At 44.5% G+C, this 20117-nt stretch overlaps 1 protein-coding gene across 10 annotated transcripts in view; it reads left to right on the top strand.

The window, feature by feature from the left end:
- MED25 (mediator complex subunit 25) overlaps window positions 1-20117 on the top strand; it is a 134542-nt gene that overhangs the window by 89931 nt on the left and 24494 nt on the right. For 6 of the 10 annotated variants that reach the window (XM_069200893.1, XM_069200896.1, XM_069200897.1 and 3 more), the window contains 5 exons: window positions 260-367; window positions 939-1127; window positions 2613-2723; window positions 19180-19263; window positions 19356-19562. In XM_069200893.1, coding sequence (XP_069056994.1) covers window positions 260-367; window positions 939-1127; window positions 2613-2723; window positions 19180-19263; window positions 19356-19562 — 699 coding nt within the window. The remainder of the gene's footprint in view (window positions 1-259; window positions 368-938; window positions 1128-2612; window positions 2724-19179; window positions 19264-19355; window positions 19563-20117) is intronic. The other 4 variants (XM_069200900.1, XM_069200902.1, XM_069200903.1 and 1 more) reach the window with 1 other exon arrangement.

The following is a 20117-nucleotide window of genomic DNA, read 5'->3' on the forward strand; positions in this document are numbered from 1 at the left end:
CTTTTCAGACCCCTAAGCTAACTCCTGCATTGCAGAAATGACCTGTCTGGTAGTAGATGCAATTAAGTTTCTTATTTCCTTACAGCTTGCATCACATTTGTTGCCCCCAGGTGTGCTTCAACAGAATGAGTCAACTAAAGACAGTAATAATGTTGAAATAGTAGCCTGGTCCATGAGCATTATAGTTGTTTGTTTGATGTCGAATTCTATAGGCTCTGTTAACGCTGACTGTCCTGGATACTCTTCCTCTTTCTTACAGACCACGCTGGGACCACTCTTTCGGAATTCTCGAATGGTCCAGTTCCATTTTACAAATAAAGACTTGGAGTCTCTGAAGGGCCTCTACAGAATCATGGGCAATGGATTTGTAAGTCTGCTTCTGACTCGGTGCCTTTGTCCTATCACTTTGATTTAATGTCTGGGTGTATATCTTCACATGAGTCATTGTAGCCCTTGTTTGGGCTGTTGTTCGTCTTCTCACTTGTCTGTGTAACTCATACCTTTAGTTTACTAGTACTTGTCTTGTTGCCTGGTTTGTAACCTTTGCCCTACTTACCTAGCTAGCTTCTCTTCATGTGCCTGGGTTTTACTGTTTTTTGTTTTCCTTATCCTTTATAATATGTTACTTGTGGTTTATTATTCCTTTCCTCCATACTCCATAACACGTGCCTTGGGTTTGCTTTTCTTATTGTTTGTTCCTTAGATTTAATCTTTTTATTTATGTAATCTGTGCCTTAGGATCCAGCGTGTCTGCCTTTATTAAGCTCTGTCTTAAATTTACTCCCATCAACCCATAATGTAACTCTAACCCATGCTTTAAGTTTTTACCTACTCACTTTGTTGGAATCTGTATCGTTGATGTTTGAATAATATTTGTCTCCATGTTTGTTACATGCCACATGTTTACGCCTCTCTCTAACTTGAACCTTGATTTCCAGGCAGGCTGTGTACACTTCCCACATACTGCACCCTGTGAAGTGAGGGTCCTAATGTTGCTGTACTCCTCAAAGAAGAAAATTTTCATGGGGCTCATCCCCTATGACCAGAGTGGTTTTGTTAACGGCATTCGACAGGTGATCACCAATCACAAACAGGTTCAGCAGCAGAAGATTGACCAGCACCGCAATGTAAGGGAAACCCTGTCTCAGAAACTCTTCTCCCTGTTGGAGTTTTCCCCCTGCCCTTCACCCTACATGGTTCTGTTCTTTTTTGGTTTTATAGCTCCCTCATCCCTATCCATTTTTTATTTCTTCCGCTCCACTATCTGACTAGATTTCCTGTTCCCTCCTCAGCTCTGTCTGGGCTTTCTCTATTTTCCCCTTTCTTACTCTACCCTCTCTGGTTCCCCTCCATTTTGTGGATGTCTGGGCCCTTCTCTGCTCCTTCCTGTCCTTTAGCCTGGATTTTGCCGCTCACCGCCCACCACCTTATTTGTCTGTATTTGCACCTTGATTCTCCTCTCTTCCCTCATTGAACTTCCCCTTCTCCGTTTTCTCTCTTAGATCCCTCTCTACTACTCTTTGTCTGGGCTCCTTGAAATAGTTTACTTGGAACCGCGCCCCCATACCACGCTCTGTGTCCCATCTCCCTGTCTCTGCTCTTCCACACTCTGAGCTGCCCTCCTTAACACTCCAGTTAACCTTTTCACTCTCTCAAGCTGCTTTAATTTTTAACCGAATTTTACTAGCCTTGATGTGTAAATGATTCTTGCCATTTTCTCTATTTTTGGTCAAAACGTGAGCTCTGTCTGCACATATCTCCAAAGTGTGGCTTCATTCTGCAACCCTTATTTACTTTTTTAATAAATCTGTAATCCTGTTTGTTGAATTTTAGTAATGTTGCAAGACCGATAGAAAGACTTTGTTTTCCGTTGCTAGCACACACAAGAGAGAATTACCCATACATCACAGTGGCATTTTACCTAAGCACCATCTCACGGGTGAATCTGCACATTTATGAGAACTATATTTTGCTCACAAATAATAGCTAATAATTTGAAATTCATGGTTCCAGCAGCACATTGTGAAAGTGTTCCATCCATGGACTCTAAATCCTTAAATATGTTTTGGAGGACAGTCTCATACTTTTTTTAATTTGATTCTTTTGCGAGGCCGCAAATAATCCATTCCTTTAAGCCATTCATTCAGTCAGGGAGCTCTGGCTTATCGCCAGTTGCAGATATTGTCTCTTTTTGCCACAATATAACATTCAGAAACCAATAGTCTGGCGCCCCTATCCCCATCTCTTCTAAACTACTTTTATTATCTTAACCAAGATATCCTCCATCGACAGGCATCCTTCACATTTTCTTCTTTCTCGCCCTCAATCCCATTGATACTATCGTTACCCAGCTATATGTTTATAGTTCTAGTTGCATGCCCTCATAATATCATTTCAATTTAATTGTCCCCACAGTCAAAGTTGTGACTTCTTCATTTTAATAAGTCCGCTAATCTCTTACCATCCACCATGTTGCCCATCTGTCCATTAAATAGTATTGTATGAATATTTTAAATACTAATTTATCAACAGAGGAGGAACATGATGACCAGTAAGAGATTGGCTGGAGAAAAAGGATAATGCGTAAATAACGTATCCTTCTGTAATTTCAGCAAATGGGAAACGCCCAGGCCATGGCTGGTGGCTCTGTAGCACAAGGTGCCCAAGCGTTTCTTCAGAAGCAACCTGGAACCTTGCCAATGACACAAGGAGTCCAGCAACAGGTGTGAAATGCTTGCCTTGATGGCTTTCTGCACAGTTTTTGTGTTATTTTAGTTGGCTTGATTGCTGTTATTTGTCTGCCAAGCATGTGCGGTAGGCAAAAATCACCTAATTTCACTATCAATTCTATGGCTGTTTCCCTTCATTGTTCCATTCCTGAATGCCTTGGGTCATCTTCCTATCTCCAAAATCTCTTCTGTTTATTAGATTCTCTTGGCCTTAACTTCTAAGGTATTCGTTTGGTAAATGAGTTCCCTAATCTCTTCCAACAATCTGCGGTGAAATTGTTCCTTATTAGACCTTTTCTTAGAATTAAGGGGACAGCCTGTGCTTGTTGGGGACTGTTGCTTACCACTGGTGTTCAGGACCAACAATATAATTATAAAGTTTGTACCGTTAAGTTTTGAGTTCATTCTTGTCTTCTAATCTTATTCTATTGTTTATTATGATCTATTTTCTGAGTGAGCAGAATGTTTAATAATATACCTTCTTCACCCTAAAACCTACTTCCTCAACAACAAAGATCCAACCCCAGAGGGGATGTTTTTCGACCAACTGAGAACCCATCTAGTCTCTGCATTTTCAGTGTGAGCAGATGTAGGAGTGGGTCAGCGCCTACTGTGACGTAACAAACTTTAGAGGCTTGTATTCCAAAAATTACTAGTCTTGCTCCGATCTTTCCTATAGCAGGGACACCCTTGGGACAGTTGGAGAGAGGCGCAGGGATGACAGAATGGGATAGGCATCTCCTACTAGAACTATGGCCCCTCATTCTACTCTTAGAATTAAATTAAAGTTGAGGATGAAGGACAAACCAATGTTTATAATATGGTTATGGTTAGAGTATTTGTTGAGCGCAACGTACACTACAGGTTTCTTGGTGTTAAGCTGCAAAAATAAGGTCAGTGTAGCGTTTCATATTACTGGTTGAACAAATATGTTTTAAGAGACTTTCTTAAAAAACAAAAAAAAAAGGGACAAAGATGGTTGACTTTGGAGGGTAAGAGGGCAATTGAAGGACACAAAGAAGAGCACTTCATGAATTAGTGGCTTTAAAAAGTATTTTTTGCTCTGACCGCACATGCCTGGGGGGCTGGATTAATTTTTTCCCTATAAACTCTAGAGTGTTGGAATATATTGTTTTATGGATGTTTGTCATTGCCTTAAAATGACCTCATTATGGACTGGTAACCAGTGAAGTTCCCTTAGTGTTGTAGTGATGCACTTGGAGTTCTTTAGACAACTTAAAGGGCCTGCTGGCACATTTTGTATTAACTGGAAAGTGGAAATAACTTTATTGGGGCAGTTAAAAAGAAAACATTTGCATAGTCTAAATTGAATCAGTGCACTGACCCAATATATTCTAGTATCTTTTGCTAGAAAAAGCAGGATGGTATACAGTGTTTCTAATTGAAGGAAGCAAGACTTGATAATATATGCATCCTGAGTTGCTAATCCAGGTTAGAGTGAATAAGAATGCTTACTTTATGAATGTTAGCAGAAGGAGGAAGACCCATCATCCATCTATCTTTGTTTTGGTGCATGTCAGAAACCATTTTATTTTATTACACTTAAGTTTCAGATCATTTGTTAACATTCTCAATCTAGTGACTGAAATCTGTCCACCAAAGCAAAGTCTGTTCAGAGGTTGAAGGCCAACATTTAATTGGGTGTCATTGACATAAATGAAGAATTTTAATTTTGTTTCCATCTTCTGAAGGAGGTGTGCTAAAATATGCATGTATGTGTCAAAGAGTAGGGACAGCCAGAAATGATCCTGGCAGGACCCCATATGCTCTTTCTCTTAGCCAAGAGTAAAAAGGCAGAAAAGTGATTAGTTGTTGGCAGTCATTCAGAAATGTTTTCACCCAAGATAGAACCATCCCTTCAATTCCAATTTCTGTTAGTCTGGTAATAAGAATGTTGGCCCTGGAGGACAATAGCCCCCAAACAGCTTAAATCCATCAATAGCCATCTGTAACTGAGACCACCACAGTTATGTGCATGTGCCTGGTGAAATCCTGGTTGGTGGGGGTCTAGTAGCTCATGTTCCACTTAATCTTGTAGCGAAACCAGATTTGTTGGTGACTTTGATAAATGTAAGAGAACCGATAGAGGATGGAAGTCTTTTTGTTTTTAGCTAAAAAGTTGACTTCTGCTTCTTTCCATAAATAAGATACTGATCTAGTTTCAATGGAACACTTAAAAAAACAGCAACATTTCTTTGATCAGAACTAGTGCTAGCTTTTGCATGTATTTGGCAGGGCAGACAACCAGAGGTTAACCACTAGGATGACTGTGGTATCGCCTTAATAAGAAGGGACTCCGAAATAGGATATTACTTATCCAAGGAAGTACTAAGACCCAACTACCAAGCTAAGAATGCATGTATTTGGTGGAAGACACCCCACACCACCATAAAAGGAACATCCCTGTCTGACTTTGTCAAAGGGGCATAGGTGCCAGAGTGAAGATACAGTGTTTCCAGTTGGGCATAATTTTTCTGTTCTCTGCCCTAGACTCTCTGGTCTTGTGTCCAGTGCTCAACAACTCAGTGGATTTGGGACCAGGCACCAGAGTTTCTTTCAAAATTATGCTAAATTCTACAGGCCCCAAAGTTCCCGAGCAACACTAGAAGAGGTGGGGGGGGGGGCCTTCCAAGCAGTATGGGACACAGTTATGTTGGGAGACTTCCTTGGTCTTTAGGCAACACTTACTTTAATATATTCATTTACGATGGCCATAGGAAATAGTATACATTTTTTCATTGACAGTTTGATCCATCTGGTAGGACAGCTGAAGGGAGGCGACATCACCTCGGTGGATAATGTGCTTATTCAAGCACTGCTAGAGTGGCAGATGTCTGAACACCAGCAGGGAGAAAGAATGCTATCTTCAAACTTGGATCTCTCATCAAAACCTAAATATTTCCTGCTAATAGATTTTTTTGCAAGCTGCAACACCGTTCTAGTGAAAGTCAATCTATTGCGAACAATGACACAGACCATAATTTTCATGGCTTGAGAAATTTAACATCTGACCTTCGTAAACAGTTCAATGCTACAGATCCCTACTGGAACTTATGTCAACTTGTATTCCACTCCTCCGGTTTTGTCGCTTATCTGCATCTAACTCAATACAGTTTGGGCAGAAAGGAAATAAGAGGCAGCAGATTTTAAAGTGCGTGCTTCGCAGACCTCCTGCACAAAGCCCTTTGTTTGGGGTCAAACACTACAAGTCTCTTAATAGGCTTACTTTTCCTAATGCCACAAGTAAGGGTTGACGGATGAATCCCTCTTCAGATGAGGAGCACATCTGAACAACCACATCGGTGAACCATTAGTAACCAGCTCATCAAAGTTCTATAGTTAACAACTGCCAGGTTAACCCTGCAACACGTCTTACGTACAAATCAAGGCAAAAAGCCCTAATCCTCAAAGACAACAGAACAGCCATGTTTTACGTCATAAAACTTTGTGCTACAGGAGTTAGCCCCTCTATGACGGAGGCTAAGTGGCCTTGGAATTTGGCAGTCAAGAACTAGCAAAGCATTCTGTGCAACACATTACTGTTTTAACTGTAATGCTCACCAAAGAAGTCTGGGTGTCATTACAGAATATATTAATTTAACACAGTGCTTATAACCTACGCCCTCTGTGTTTATACTACTTGCTGCTCAAGGCAAATCATATTGATCTTTAACAGATTCATGGTGTGAGAAATCAGTTGGCTACCTGTGACACTGGCTTTGCAGCTTGATAGCTATTAAAGGTCAAGATGCCCAATCTATCCATTGGAGAAAGACAGTGGAACAATGAAATTTGATTTTGCACCATCAGTAGCTCAGTTATATTAAACTCTGGGAGGGGGAGAGGTTCACTGCAGAGAATTGTTTTATCAGTGCTTTACGGGCAGACCAAATGTGTTCCTCCACATACCTATATACAAGTTGAACGTGATTGTGATAGCACTGAATTGCTCCTTGCTGATAGTAAGATTTACACCAGTGATACACACTGACAACACCACGGCCTTCCTGTGTAGGAAAAGAAAGGGGCACTCATTCCCTGCATTTCTTTCAGTTGACAATGGAGCTGTGGGTATGCAAGATTGAGCACAGGATGGTCCTACTTGTCTCCCATGTTGCAGGGGTCAACAAACAGAGGAGCAACCTGAGAAGCCATCTCGGCTCTTCATAAAACTGCTAGATTCACCAAAAAGCCCTTCACTCCATCTTTGAACACCGCTTAAATTCAAATGCAGCAATTTTGCCTCCTGATTTGGTCCTGGGTCATTGGGGCATGGCCTCTTGTTGAATTGGACGAAGATGTTCTTGTCTGCCTGCCCTCTGAGCACCTCTAAAACACTTCCAGGTTCAGGCATCATAGTGGCTCCAACTTTGCAATGTTGCATTTTGCTTCTGGACCTATGAGTCCATATTCTTCTCTGCCAGAGGAGAGATCTGGCCTTTCCGCAATAAGCTGGACAGTGTGCTGAATGGCAGGAAGTCATCCACCAGAGCACAATAAAAGAGCCAAAGGCTGATTCTGTGAGTAGGCGCTGTGATATGAAGTCACCCGCAGTATTTTCTTAGTGAATGTCTTTTCACAACATATAGCTTGTGAGGTATAGTTTAATACCTGTCAAACTGAGGTGAGGCCTATTGGGAAAAACTGTGCAGACTGTTCTTTTGTACCAGAACCAGCTGGGTCTTCAAACTATATCAAGCATACCTTATGCACAGATTTCCTTGAAGGGGCACCATTCAACCTCTTTGAACCGCAGTATGGGTTCTAGCCAGATTAAGGTTCCAGACTGGCTAGAAACATTATGCAGATCCTTTTTGGGAAACTGTCTGACTACTTAGAACACTCTTATAGCATTTATCAGAAACGCCCCCTCTTCTCTGCTTTCAAATTGTTTATCATTTTTGGGTCTCGCCTTACAGCGTGCCTGCTCTGTTGCTGGGAGGGTTATTGTATGCAGTAAAGGGCTTGAAGCCCCGATGTCACTTACCATTTGCAGGCTTGATTGTCAATCATTGTAGTAGCCTACTAATTGGCCACCATACATATGATATCACTTCCTTTTTAGGGTTGAGCCTGCGAGTGCATGCGCTAGCGAGACTCTTTTGTGTACAGTAAAGGGCTTGGAGCCCACCTGTCGCTTTCCATTGTTTGCATGGCACTCTTCTTTACAGCCTCGTAATTCATCACTGCAGCCTAAGGATCATTTCCCTTCCTCTGTGTGGAGCAGGAACCAAGCACTGATTGATTCAACTTAATCAGTGCCCGTCCGCTACTCGCGACATGATTGAGGTACACTCTTATTCTTTTTAACTTCTAGTGCCCTGCAAACAGAAGGCCTGTGACTGGCAAAAACATGCCCAGCAGGATAAACAAAATTGCAGTTTTTTATTTTTTTATAGTTTAACATTCTTTTACTTTGCCAAGTCGTCTTTTCTCACTTTGCACTCATGTTTTCTTTTGTTTTTGCTTGTGGGCACTGTTGTTAAAAGATGGTGATTATCTTGTTCCAGAAATTGCAAAGTGGCATTGTTTATTATATGTAATTTCTGAAATGATGCTTTAACACATAATTGTGCAGTACAGCCTAATCCATCACACTCCAGTCCTCCCCACTACAATCAATCCCACTTTACCCCACCCCACACCAATCCACCCTACTCCAGTTCAAACCACTTACCTCAATCCAGTCCACTCCAACACACCCCACTCCAATCCTCCCAACCCACCCTATTCTAATCTGCCCCACTCAATTAGCCCAACTCCAGTCCAAAACAATCTGCACCAGTCCAAAACAATCTCCCCCACTTCAATCCAAAACAATCTGCCCTACTCCAATCTAAAACAAAATGCCTCACTCCCATCCACCCCACTCCAATCTGCCTCACTCCAGTCCATAACAGTCTGACCAATCCAGGCCAATCTGCCCCACTGCAATCTACTGCACTCCAATCCAAAACAATCTGCCCCACTCCAATCTGCCCCACTGCAATCCACTCCAATTTGCCCCATTCCAATCTTCCTCACTCCAATCCAAAACAATCCGCCCCACTCCTATCTCCCTGACTCCAATCCAAAACAATCTGCTGCAGCCCTCTATCTGCCACACTCCAGTCTGACCCACTCCAATCCACCTCACTCCAATCTACCCCATTCTAATCCAAAAAAATCTGCCCGCTCCAATCTGCCCCACTCCAATAGAAAACAATCCGTCCCACTCCAATGTGTGCCATTCCAATCCAAAACAATACTCTCCACTCCAATCCAATCCACCTCACCCCAATCCAATCCACCTTTCCCCATTCCAATTCCACCCAATCAGATCCATCCCAGTTGATCCACCCAAATCCACCCCACCTCACCCAACTCCACTCCAATCCACCCCATCCCACTCCAATCCACCACCCCACTCCAATCCACCCCAACGCACCCCAATCCATTTCGGTCAACTCCACTCCAATCCAATCCACCCCAATCTACTCCAGTCCACACCACTCTACCACAATCCAATCTACACAACTCCACCCCAGTTCAGTCCACCGCACTCCAGTCCAATCCATCCAGCTTACACCACTCCTATCCATCCCATTCCAAACCCCCCTTGCCAATCCAATCCACTCCAATCCCCCCACTGCAGCCCACCCAAACCAATCCCCCCACACCCCAGTTCAGTCCACCCCACCTGAGTGCAATCCACCCCATTCCAATCCAGTCCACCCCAATCCAATTTAACACACCTCACTTCAGTCCATCCCACCCCACTCCAATCCATCCCAGCCCACTGCACCCCAATCCATCCCAGCCCACTGCACCCCAATCCAGTCCACTCTATCCCATTCCTATCCCCCTCACTCATTCCACCCCACCCACTCAAATCCACCACATTCGCTCCAGTCCACCACCCTATCTCAATCCAATCTACCTTATCCCAATTCATTCCACCCTAATCCACCCCACCTCAATGCAGTTCAATCCACCCAAATCCAACACACCCCACTCCAATCTAATCCACCCCATCTCAATCCATCCCACTGCAGCCCACCACACCCCAATCCAAGCAACCTCAATCCACTCCACACCAATACACCCCACTTACTCCAATCCACCACACCCAATCCACCCTATCCCAATCCAATCCACCCCACCCCATCCCAGTTCAGTTCACCCCACCCCACTCCAATCCATCCAGCCCACCCCACTTCAGGCCACCCACTCCAATCCATTCCACCCCACTCCAAGCACCCCACTCCAATCCAGTGAATCCAATCCACTCCACTCCAGTCCAATCCACCCCACTCCACTCCAGTCCACCTCACTCGAATCCATCCCACTCCTGCCCAATCCAACCCTTTACAGTGCGATCACCCCACTCCAATCCCGTGTATCGAATCCACCCCACCCCACTCCAGTTCAATCCACCCCACTCCAGTCCAATCCACCCCACTCCAGTCCAATCTAATCCTCCAACCTAACCCCACTCGAATTCACCCCAATCAAATCCACCCACCCCCGCCCTATCACTCCAATCCAAACCACTCACCCCATCCAATCTAATCCACCCCAGTTCAATCCACCCCAACCCATTTCAATCCACTCCACTCCAATTCTATCCACCCCACTCTACCCCAATCCTATCCACCCCACCCTACTCCAGTCCAGTTCACTACCTCAGTCCACTCCAATCTTTCCAACCCACTTCATTCTGACACTCTCTGCCACTGAACTCTACTCCCCCCTACTCAACTCTGAAACTCCAGCAATTCCACTCCACGACACTTTAATCCCCCACTCCACTCTTACACATTAAGCCACTAACCTTTAGCCATGCTGAACAGCAGCCACACTGGTGTACAACATGGCAAAACATATTGCCAAACCCAATAGCTCTTGCAAGCTCTTGTATAGGTGAGACCTATTGGCTTTGCCAATGCTTGTACTTTTCTGGAGCGTGGACAAACTTCAAATTAATTTAGTTTCATTTGTGGCCTTCCATTACTGGCACTGTGCTTCTGAGAACTTTATTTTGGCATCACTTTTTTTTCTGGTTTCAGATCATTATTTTTTTCACATCTACATTTTTAATGTTTCTCCATGTCACTTTGTTGTACCTCACTCTGTTTAATATTTTTTTCGGCAGCTTTATATAGCAGACTCAGCCGAAAGGTGATTGGAGCGCTGTTCTTGAGCACACGTTACTTTACACATGGTCACATTCATTTTTTTTCCACAAGGAGATATTTTAAGGCACAACAGATTAAGTGGTTTGTCCAGAATCACAAGCTGTTACGCCAACACCAAGACTCGAACCTTATAGCCAGCATTTTTGTTTTTTTGCTTCCTGCAACCTTCCTTACACAAATATCAAGTGTGGCATGGCTCATTCTGTGTGTCCTATTTCATTCTGGGTCTGTCCAGACTGTGAAACTCTGCCGGGCTGTGCTCCTCATAGGTGCTAGATGAAGGCTTTGCAGCAGCCCTGCAAGATACGGTTTGTTGTCTGGGAAAGAACAGGCCACAATTTTGGTCGCACCCTACCAGACAGCTGAGCAGTCTAATTTACTAAAGACTTCCTGGGGACATTCAGAAAGTTGACCTAGGAATGCATTCTGCCCGTTGCTTGCCATTGGCTTTGTGGTTTGTAACTCACATTTTCTTATTTTCCTTTACTAGCTTTATTTGTTTTAGGCTGGCCAGCTTGAGTTCGGTCCTTCCTGTTGCCAAAACCTTATTTACAGAATCGTTCTGAGTTCTTCCTTTCTGTAAACAGGGCTGTAAATCTTGTTCTTATCTCGCTACATTTGCTGTGCATTTAGAGACCTCGGGCAAATGCCATGGGCTGTCTTTAAAGGGCACTTGTATACTTTCTTCTACTAACTTCACAGTGAGAGGATTTATGTGAGAATCTTGCTGGATAGTGGGTTTACAAAAATGTTTTTCTAGCACATGACAACACATAAATGAACTGTGGAAGGATTTCAGAATATATCAGAATTATGAACGCACAAATGAAGCACATTTTTTGTTATTTCTGAAGCATGTTGGAAACAAATGCTTTAAAACGATCAACACGAATCATTAAACTAGGTGATGTTATTTCCAAACATTTCCTTCTGTGCATTTTATAGTTTTATTAGTAAAACTGTATGTCTGTGCAAATGTAATGGTCATTTTAGTTGAAAATGTGTTGTTTGTAATGGCAGTGTACTACAACACCATGAATACTCTACTCTTTGCCACTCCACTCTACTCTGCACCACTCCACTGCACCGCTCCAATCTACGCCACTTCACGCTACGCTGTCCTGCTCTACCCTGTACAACTCTGCTCTGTCAAGTCACTCTTCGTCACTCTACACCATTGCACTTTTCACCACTGTACTCAACATCACTCCAAGTCTAGGTCACGCCAATCTACTCTGCACTACTCCACTTTGTGCCGACATACTCGTCAACACTCTAGGACACTGTGCAACACTGCACTCTACACCAGTACATTTTACACCACTCTAATGTACGCTGCACTCCACTTTACTCTATGCCATTGTACTCTGTGACACTACGCAACTGTACTCTCCCCTGCACCACTCTACTGTACGCCACTTCACTCTACTCTGAAACAGTCTACTCTATGCCTGTGCTCCTGGTGGCCCGCGGCCCTTGGTACCGCACCGACCCCCTCAGACCACGCCCGCAACCTCAGCTTCATCTTGGACCCTCTTCTCACCATGACCAAGCAAGTCAACGCCGTGTCCTCCGCCTGCTTCCTCACCCTCCGCATGCTCCGCAAGATCTTCCGCTGGATCCCCGCCGACACTAGAAAACCCGTGACCCACGCCCTCGTCACGAGCCGCCTGGACTACAGCAACACCCTCTATGCTGGGACCACCGCTAAACTCCAAAAACGCCTGCAACGTATTTAAAACGCCTCGGCCCGCCTCATCCTCGACGTACCCCGCAACAGCCACATCTCCGCACACCTGAGACACCTGCATTGGCTCCCAGTCAGCAAAAGGATCACCTTCCGACTTCTCACCCACGCACACAAAGCCCTCCACAACAGGGGACCGGAATACCTCAACCGTCGCCTCAGCTTCTACGCCTCCACCTGTCTCCTCCGTTCCTCTGGCCTCGCGCTCGCTGCCGTCCCTCGCATCCGCCGCTCCACGGCGGGTGGGAGGTCCTTCTCCTTCCTGGCAGCCAAGACCTGGAACACCCTCCCCACCAGGCTCAGGACCACCCAGGACCACTCCGCATTCCGAGACTCCTCAAGACCTGGCTTTTCGAGCAGCAGTAACTCCCTCTTCCCCCTAGCGCCTTGAGACCCGCACGGGTGAGTAGCGCGCTTTATAAATGTTAATGATTTGATTTGATTTGATTTGCACTCAGTCACTCTGCTCCATTGTATGCCACTGCACTCTATGCTACTCTACTCTTAAACCCTGCACTCAACGCCAGTGCACTCTCCACAACTGTATTCTATCACTGCACTCTATGCCACTGCACTCTACTCTGCATCACTGTACTCCGTGCCACTGCTTTCTGCACCACTCTGTTCCACTCTTCTCCACTGCTGTCTGACACTCTGCTTTGCAACCCTACACTTTCCGCCACTGAACTCTATGCCACTCTACTCTGCACTACGCCACTCTATGCTACTTCAGTCTACACAACTGCACTGTCTGCCACTGTCTGCCACTGTACTCTGACGCTCTGTGCTATTCTATTCTGCACCACTCTACACCACTGCACTCTATGCCACTCAACTCTACTCTGCGCTCTACGCAACTGCACTCTCACTGCCCTCTGCATCAATCTAATCTAAAATGTGGCCCTAGCAACTCTGTTAGATGTTGATACTGCAATCATCGTATTTTAGGATGTCAAGAGTTTTTAGGTCTAGCCTGAGATAGCACATGCGCTGTTGCTTTTGCGCTCTTTTCTTACTTAAACAAGCGTAGCTAAAGTCATTAGTTCTCGCCAATGTGATATCTATCAGCTTTGTCCATGTGTTTTTTAGACCTGTTGTACAGCAGCGCAGCTGAAAGTAAAGACCAAACAACCACTGTGATGCGGGCAATGCACTTCTGCTGTTGCTTTGCAACAATCTATTGTGCCTAAAAAAAAAAAAAAAAAGCTAAAACAGGACTTTTAGCCTGCCCATTAATACGCATCGGTTAGCTTCATCATCGCCCTTCTTTGCTACCTTCTAATTGGGCAGGATTTGCCAGACGTCTCTTCCTTTTCTTTCTGTTATGCATGGACCAAGCACAGATTGTTTTATCTTAACTAGTGTCCATCCGCTGATTGTGCTGTGGTTCAAGTACTGTTTCTTCCACTGCCTCCACCTACCTCCTTGTGCCTCCTTTTCTTTTATCCCCACCGGCAAGATATATGTTGCTGCTTCATCCACTAGCCCTTCCTCATTTATCTGTAAACACAGAAGCATTGCACATGCTAACAAGCCCCTGCATCAGATCAAAGGCATCAGATGTTTACATAGATCGTTGGAAGAGATAAATTGTACCATATTGGATTATATTTGCATTTCTATAGCAGGAGGCCTTGAAGCGCTATAGGGCAACTCAGAATTCAGTGGCAACTCAGGAAACTTTCCATACCACTCAATGCCACACTATTTCAGTCAGTGCCACTCAACTCCACTCCATAAAAAAAAAACAATAGATCTCAAAGAAGTGTGACCTATTGGCTTTGCCAGTTCTTGTTATGCCTGTATTGCACCTGAGTGCATCCTGCTCTGATTTTCTTCATATTGGAGGGCTCATTCTCTGGTTAGCAGCTTCAATCCATACACCTATATGAATTCACATAGCTTCATTTTTTTATCCACACTATTTGGCAGTTACCAGTCGGATGCCACAGAATCAGTGTTTTTCTGTCAACTTGATAGCATGCTGTAGTGTTATTGTTATTATTTCAGCTCAATGCTTCTACCCCTTAATTTTATAAATGCTTGTACACCTTTTTTTATTTGTTCCTCTCGGTGCCTATTGTACTCAGATCTAAAATCATTACGTATTGCATTCCAAACATTTTTCACCTTATGCATCTTCTACCCCTCATTTTTTAGTGCTTTGTACAGTACCCTGATACCCGTATGCTCTGTTGAAAACAATACATAGAACTAAAGCATAAAACATTTAGGCCCTCATTTTAACCCTGGTGGTCTTTTGACCACCAGGGTTAATGTGGCGGTATTATTGCCAACAGGCTGGCGGGACATACTGCCACATTATGAGTGTGGCGGGTTGGCTGCAGCCAACCCTCCACTTCTCCACTCATACCGCCATGGTGCTATGAGCCGCCAGGCCGGAGATGTCAATCTCCGACCTGGCGGCCCACAGAGTACGGGCGGCAGCATTATGACCTGGCCTATCGACATGGTTTCCGTGCTGTTAGCAACGCCATGGAAACCATGGCGGTAGGCCCTACCGGTGACAGGGAATTCCTTCCCTGTCACTGGTAGGCAGCTCACCCAACCCCCTATCACTCACCTGACACCCCCCCCACCCCCGATTCTAACACCCCCCCTTTGAGGCACACACGCACACATCACCCCCCTCCCCCTCCCCACGCACACAAACACCCACACGCACCATGCATACACGCATTCACTCCCACACATACAACACAACACACAGATGCACTCAGACACACACACAACACACGCCACCCTCCCAACCCCTTCCCCTGTCGGACGCCCGACTTGCTTTGGGTGAGGAGGTCGTCAGGCAGGGAACGGGAAGGGGCACTGCTACCACCAGTAGCGCCCCACCAGCAGAACACTGCCAGGCAGTATTTCAGCTCAAAATATGGCTGGCGGGCGTTCTACTGGTGGGACGGTGCAGGTGGTATCAGTGCCAGGTCACCACCTTCTGCCAGTATGAAAACTGCCAGATTTTCACCTTTATTGTGGCGGGCGTCAGGCAGTGCACATAATCTGGCAGACGGATGGTCGCCACCCGGTGGTATGGTGGAGGCCGTCACTGAGGCAGTAGGCGGTTATTACCGCCAGCGTTGAAAGGAGGGCCTAAATCTTTTATGTGCATAAAGGTGCTGTTATAGAACGTTTAATTTTGGAGGCCATTACATCAGACGCCGCATAAGAAAGCACCAGGCCCTTTGTAACTTAGAACCATTCACTGTCTTTTAAAAAGACACGATGGTGCTGAATCCATCCCATCTTGTCTCGAATGTTGTCGTAGAGTTCTGTTTGAATGAGATGGCCCTCTCCTCATTCACTCCCCATCTAGATACCTCCTTGACCGAGGAGACATTTCACAACCTGGACGTCAGGTGTCCTTTCATTTATGCTTCCTTAAAACCAGATATCTGCATTCTGTTGACCTACTGTTTTTGGCTTTTGTATGAGGAATACCAGTGAGCAGCTTCTTATGGCCACTATTGCCAGATGGATAAAGTCCAGTATCAAACATATGTACACTCTGCACTCTATCTGGTGTCTGAGTGCTCGCTAACCGGGCTGGGAAGTCTGTGTGTAGCTATATGAGCTGCTCCAAACAGATTCTGCCAACTTGACAATCTCTCTTGAGTCTTCTTTCCCGTGCAATGTTGACTTTGGTAAAAAAAAAAAAAAAAAAAATCACATTGTGTCCCAAGGGTGCCTTTTGAGGACTTCCCCTCCCACCTTGTTTATTCTTGATTGCTGTTGAATCACACACATATTTGAGAATAGACAAGAGTCGGGATGTAAGAGTAGGACAAAGTTACCCTTTTCTGACTTTGGTACTTATCATCATTAGTTCCAGTGTGGATTGATATGTTTTAACTGTTTTTTTCACGTTGAGAAAGAGCCTATGGACTAATGTTAGCAAAGTTCTCAGAAAGGTAACTTGTTCCTTTGTCTACATAGTCTCTTCTCAAAATCTAGTAAATGGGACGAATTTGTCTTTTAAGTGACTCTTCAAAAACCCACACTGAGTTGATTCTTATCAGACATCCTTGGTTTGATTCATTTAGCTAGAGAAATTCTTAAACAAATCATTAATTTTGTGTGATTTTCTTGAGCCGTTTCCCAAAATTATTTGGTGTGGTCACTTCTCTACATTTTCATCCACTAAGGATTCCATTCAGTTCGTTTGGGACATTTTTCATCTAGGTTCCCACGTGTTGATTTGCTTCTTTGACTAGCTCTTCCCAGAATCCATTAAGTGGGTTCAATTCTCTTGATCACTTTCCCTTGTTGTTTTAGGCCCCATCATTATATTCATTGAGTTGTGTGTGTTGTAGCTCTGTGGAGGGGTCTCGTCCCATACTGCCTTGTATTAATCCGTGTTTTTTAGGTCCTCTCTAAATCCATCAAGCATGCTTCATCTCTTGGAATATCTTTCCTACTCCTTCCCTTTTCTAGCAGAACAGGGTCATTTTTAGGTTTGTTGAAGAGTATGGATGGAAACCTATTTTCACTTTCATTTGTTATTGGTACGCCCATTTTACCTTTCCTTTAAGCTGCTGCACTGTCCTGGATGCAGCCCTGGGGATTAAACATATTTTCTATAGCAAAGAAACAGGATCATGGTTTTGGAAGGAGCTTCTTGCACATGTTCAGCCCAAACTTTCACCTCTTACCTCATTGTGCCTCAGCGCTCCCCAACCTCATTTATTTTTAAGTTGACGCTTCTACTGGGCTTCTTCAGGTATGCCTCTGTTCCAACTTGCTTTCCTGATAAAGTTTCTTTATTCGTCTGTGCTTGTTCCTTCCAGTTTCAAGCGATACTGTATGTCTCAGTTTGAGTTTTCTGAAGCTAATCTGCACTACTGGGTTCTGGAACTCTTTGGCCTAACTAGCACAGTAGTTTAATCCTTGAAGAGTGGAGGTCTTTGGTGAACATCATCTTCAGAGTTGCTGGCCTGCAGCCATTGTTGTTATTTTGCTTAGGAGCAGAAGAGGCATACAGTGGTTTATGTGTCGGTTCTCTTATTTTTGCTGTTAGAATCCGATATAGATTCACATACTGTGCATATCCAGTGAATGGGACTGAAACGTTTGCCTCATTTTGTCAAAATGTCAGAAATTCATGAGCTGTGACCTTGGGAATTATTACTTTACGGCCGATTTTGTCCTGGCAAATTGTTAAGAGTTTGGTATGAAAGGATGTAGTCTATATTAATTCAATTTCTTCTGGCGACAGCTCTGAGATGTACAGTTTGCATAATACCACAGCTAACTATTAGGTGCCACTTGGCCTTATTGAATCCTGCATATGTATTTATGTTTGGTTTTAAGCAGTGCACGAAATTAGTGAGATAGTAAAGGAGGTGGCTGCAATATATATGATCCTGAAGAAGAAAGACGGTTCCCAAGCCTAATGCAACCCGATGAGTAGATTTTCAATCCTTTGTAAGAAATCTAGCCTGAGGTGTAGGAGCATTGAGTTCAGAAGACAAGGCCCTGAGAGTTAAGGAAAGGACTCCCGCAAAACAAGTACATTTTACTGGATGGGTCATTGGTGAGTTCAGGGGCGCTGACCTTAGAGATCTGGTCGTTGGTACTTCCGTAAGTTCTTGTTTAGGTGAATCGGGACCCTTCTATGCAAAGCTTTGTGAACATTAATCTGTGGTCACTACAACTGCTTTATGGTTACGGTGACATGTTCTGAGTTTTCCAAGTCCTTCCTTCGGTTCTGACACTTGTGGACAGTTTCTCATTTGAGAGGGCTGTAGCAATTTCCTTCTCCGACAGGCCCTTTGTCACCTACTGGAGTGTTTTCTTTAATTTGGATGGTATTATACACCCAATTTGCTTTCTTGAATGGTACAAGGTTGCTGCCCCCTCCCTGTAGGATGTCTATGTGCATACAGTGAGAGCCAAGGCCTTGTCCTCTTACATCCCATCTACAAGTCATTCATGTGGGCTATGAAAAAAAGGAGAGGGGGGACTGGGAGATTGACTGGTCCAGTGCACGTTCTCCCAATGTACAGTATAAAAATAATGGGTACACTGTTCCAGAAGGTGGAGGTTATTGACTTGAACATATCAATAAAAACAGATTACACACTGCAGAGACTGCTGCATTAGTAGAAGGAAGACGAAAAAGACAGATGCTCACAAGTTTCTCTTGTATTAGTAGTCTTTAGCCTACTTTGTGCAGATGCATGGGATTTTCTGGCTGTAGGCAGAATTTCTACTAGTACAGATCATTAGTTTACATATTCACCAGACGCATATAGTGAATCCCCACCCTTCTATGCTGCATCAGCTCCCACACACCTCAAATGTGTTCCTATGTACAGACAGATTTCACTAGTGATTGTGTTTTTTTTTTTTTTCTTCTGGAGGAGGGTGACTGCGGATTAAAAGTGCCATTCATTTCCCGTTCTTTCCTAGCTGCCTTATTGCTCCTCTTCCTGCTTCTCATCTTCACACACTTTCTCAAATGCTCTGTGTTTTGCAGCTGGCTGGACAGCAGGTGCCCTTGGGATTGAATTCCGTCGGGCAGGTTACAATGATGGATGAGCAGCAAAGGCAACAGAGCCTGGTAAGTTACCTTGCTTTTCTTGCTAAGCCTAGGGTATGGACTTAAGAATTGAGTAGACCACTGGAAACCGATTTCCTCTCTTTGCTTCTCAGTTACAGCTCCGTGCCCAGCAGCAGGCCGCCCAGCAGCAGCAGCAACAACAGCAGCAGCAACAACAGCAGCAGCAACAGGCCAATCCTCAGCCTCCTCAAACTTCAGTTCAGGCCCCTGGTCAGCCTACCCAGACTGGGCCCATGCTGAGAGCGCAGAACCCAGGGGCCAACCCACAGCTTCGCAGCCTTCTCCTCAACCAGCAGCCGGTGAGTGTGGCTTGGATTGGAGCAGATCGAGAACCCCTTCAGTGCTGTAATTGTACTTCTTTGTCATGTTCCTGTGATTCTGAAGGAGGGGACTGTAGATGTAATTGTACTTCTCTGTCATGTTCTTGTGAATCTGACTGAGGGGACTGTACATCAGGGTTGCCGATAAACCTGACGTTACAGTACTGCACAACTGAACGAAGATCGATCCAGTAGCCAGTTCCCTTCATCAGTGAATGTTGTTAGATGCAAAGGAACTGAGATCATGAAAATATTTTCCTTCTTGAACCCAGGTAGACTTAAGTAGGGATAGGCTGTTCAAAGTAAATTATTGTTGCCTTTGGAGCACATTGCTCCAAGGGCAAGCTGTTTGAAGAATGACAAAGTAAAGGATGCTAAGCAGTACAAACCTCTACATGGCTAGATGCTGGAAGCAAAGCCACCTTTGTGAGGATCAGGCTCTTACTGGAGCAGGGCAAAGGATCATTTGTATGTGGCTGGCCATGTCCCCGGTTGTCGAGCCAATTCTCACTGTGTCATAGGACCAGCTCTAAT

Source organism: Pleurodeles waltl, chromosome 7 (genome assembly GCF_031143425.1).
Source record: "Pleurodeles waltl isolate 20211129_DDA chromosome 7, aPleWal1.hap1.20221129, whole genome shotgun sequence".
NCBI lineage: Eukaryota > Metazoa > Chordata > Amphibia > Caudata > Salamandridae > Pleurodeles > Pleurodeles waltl.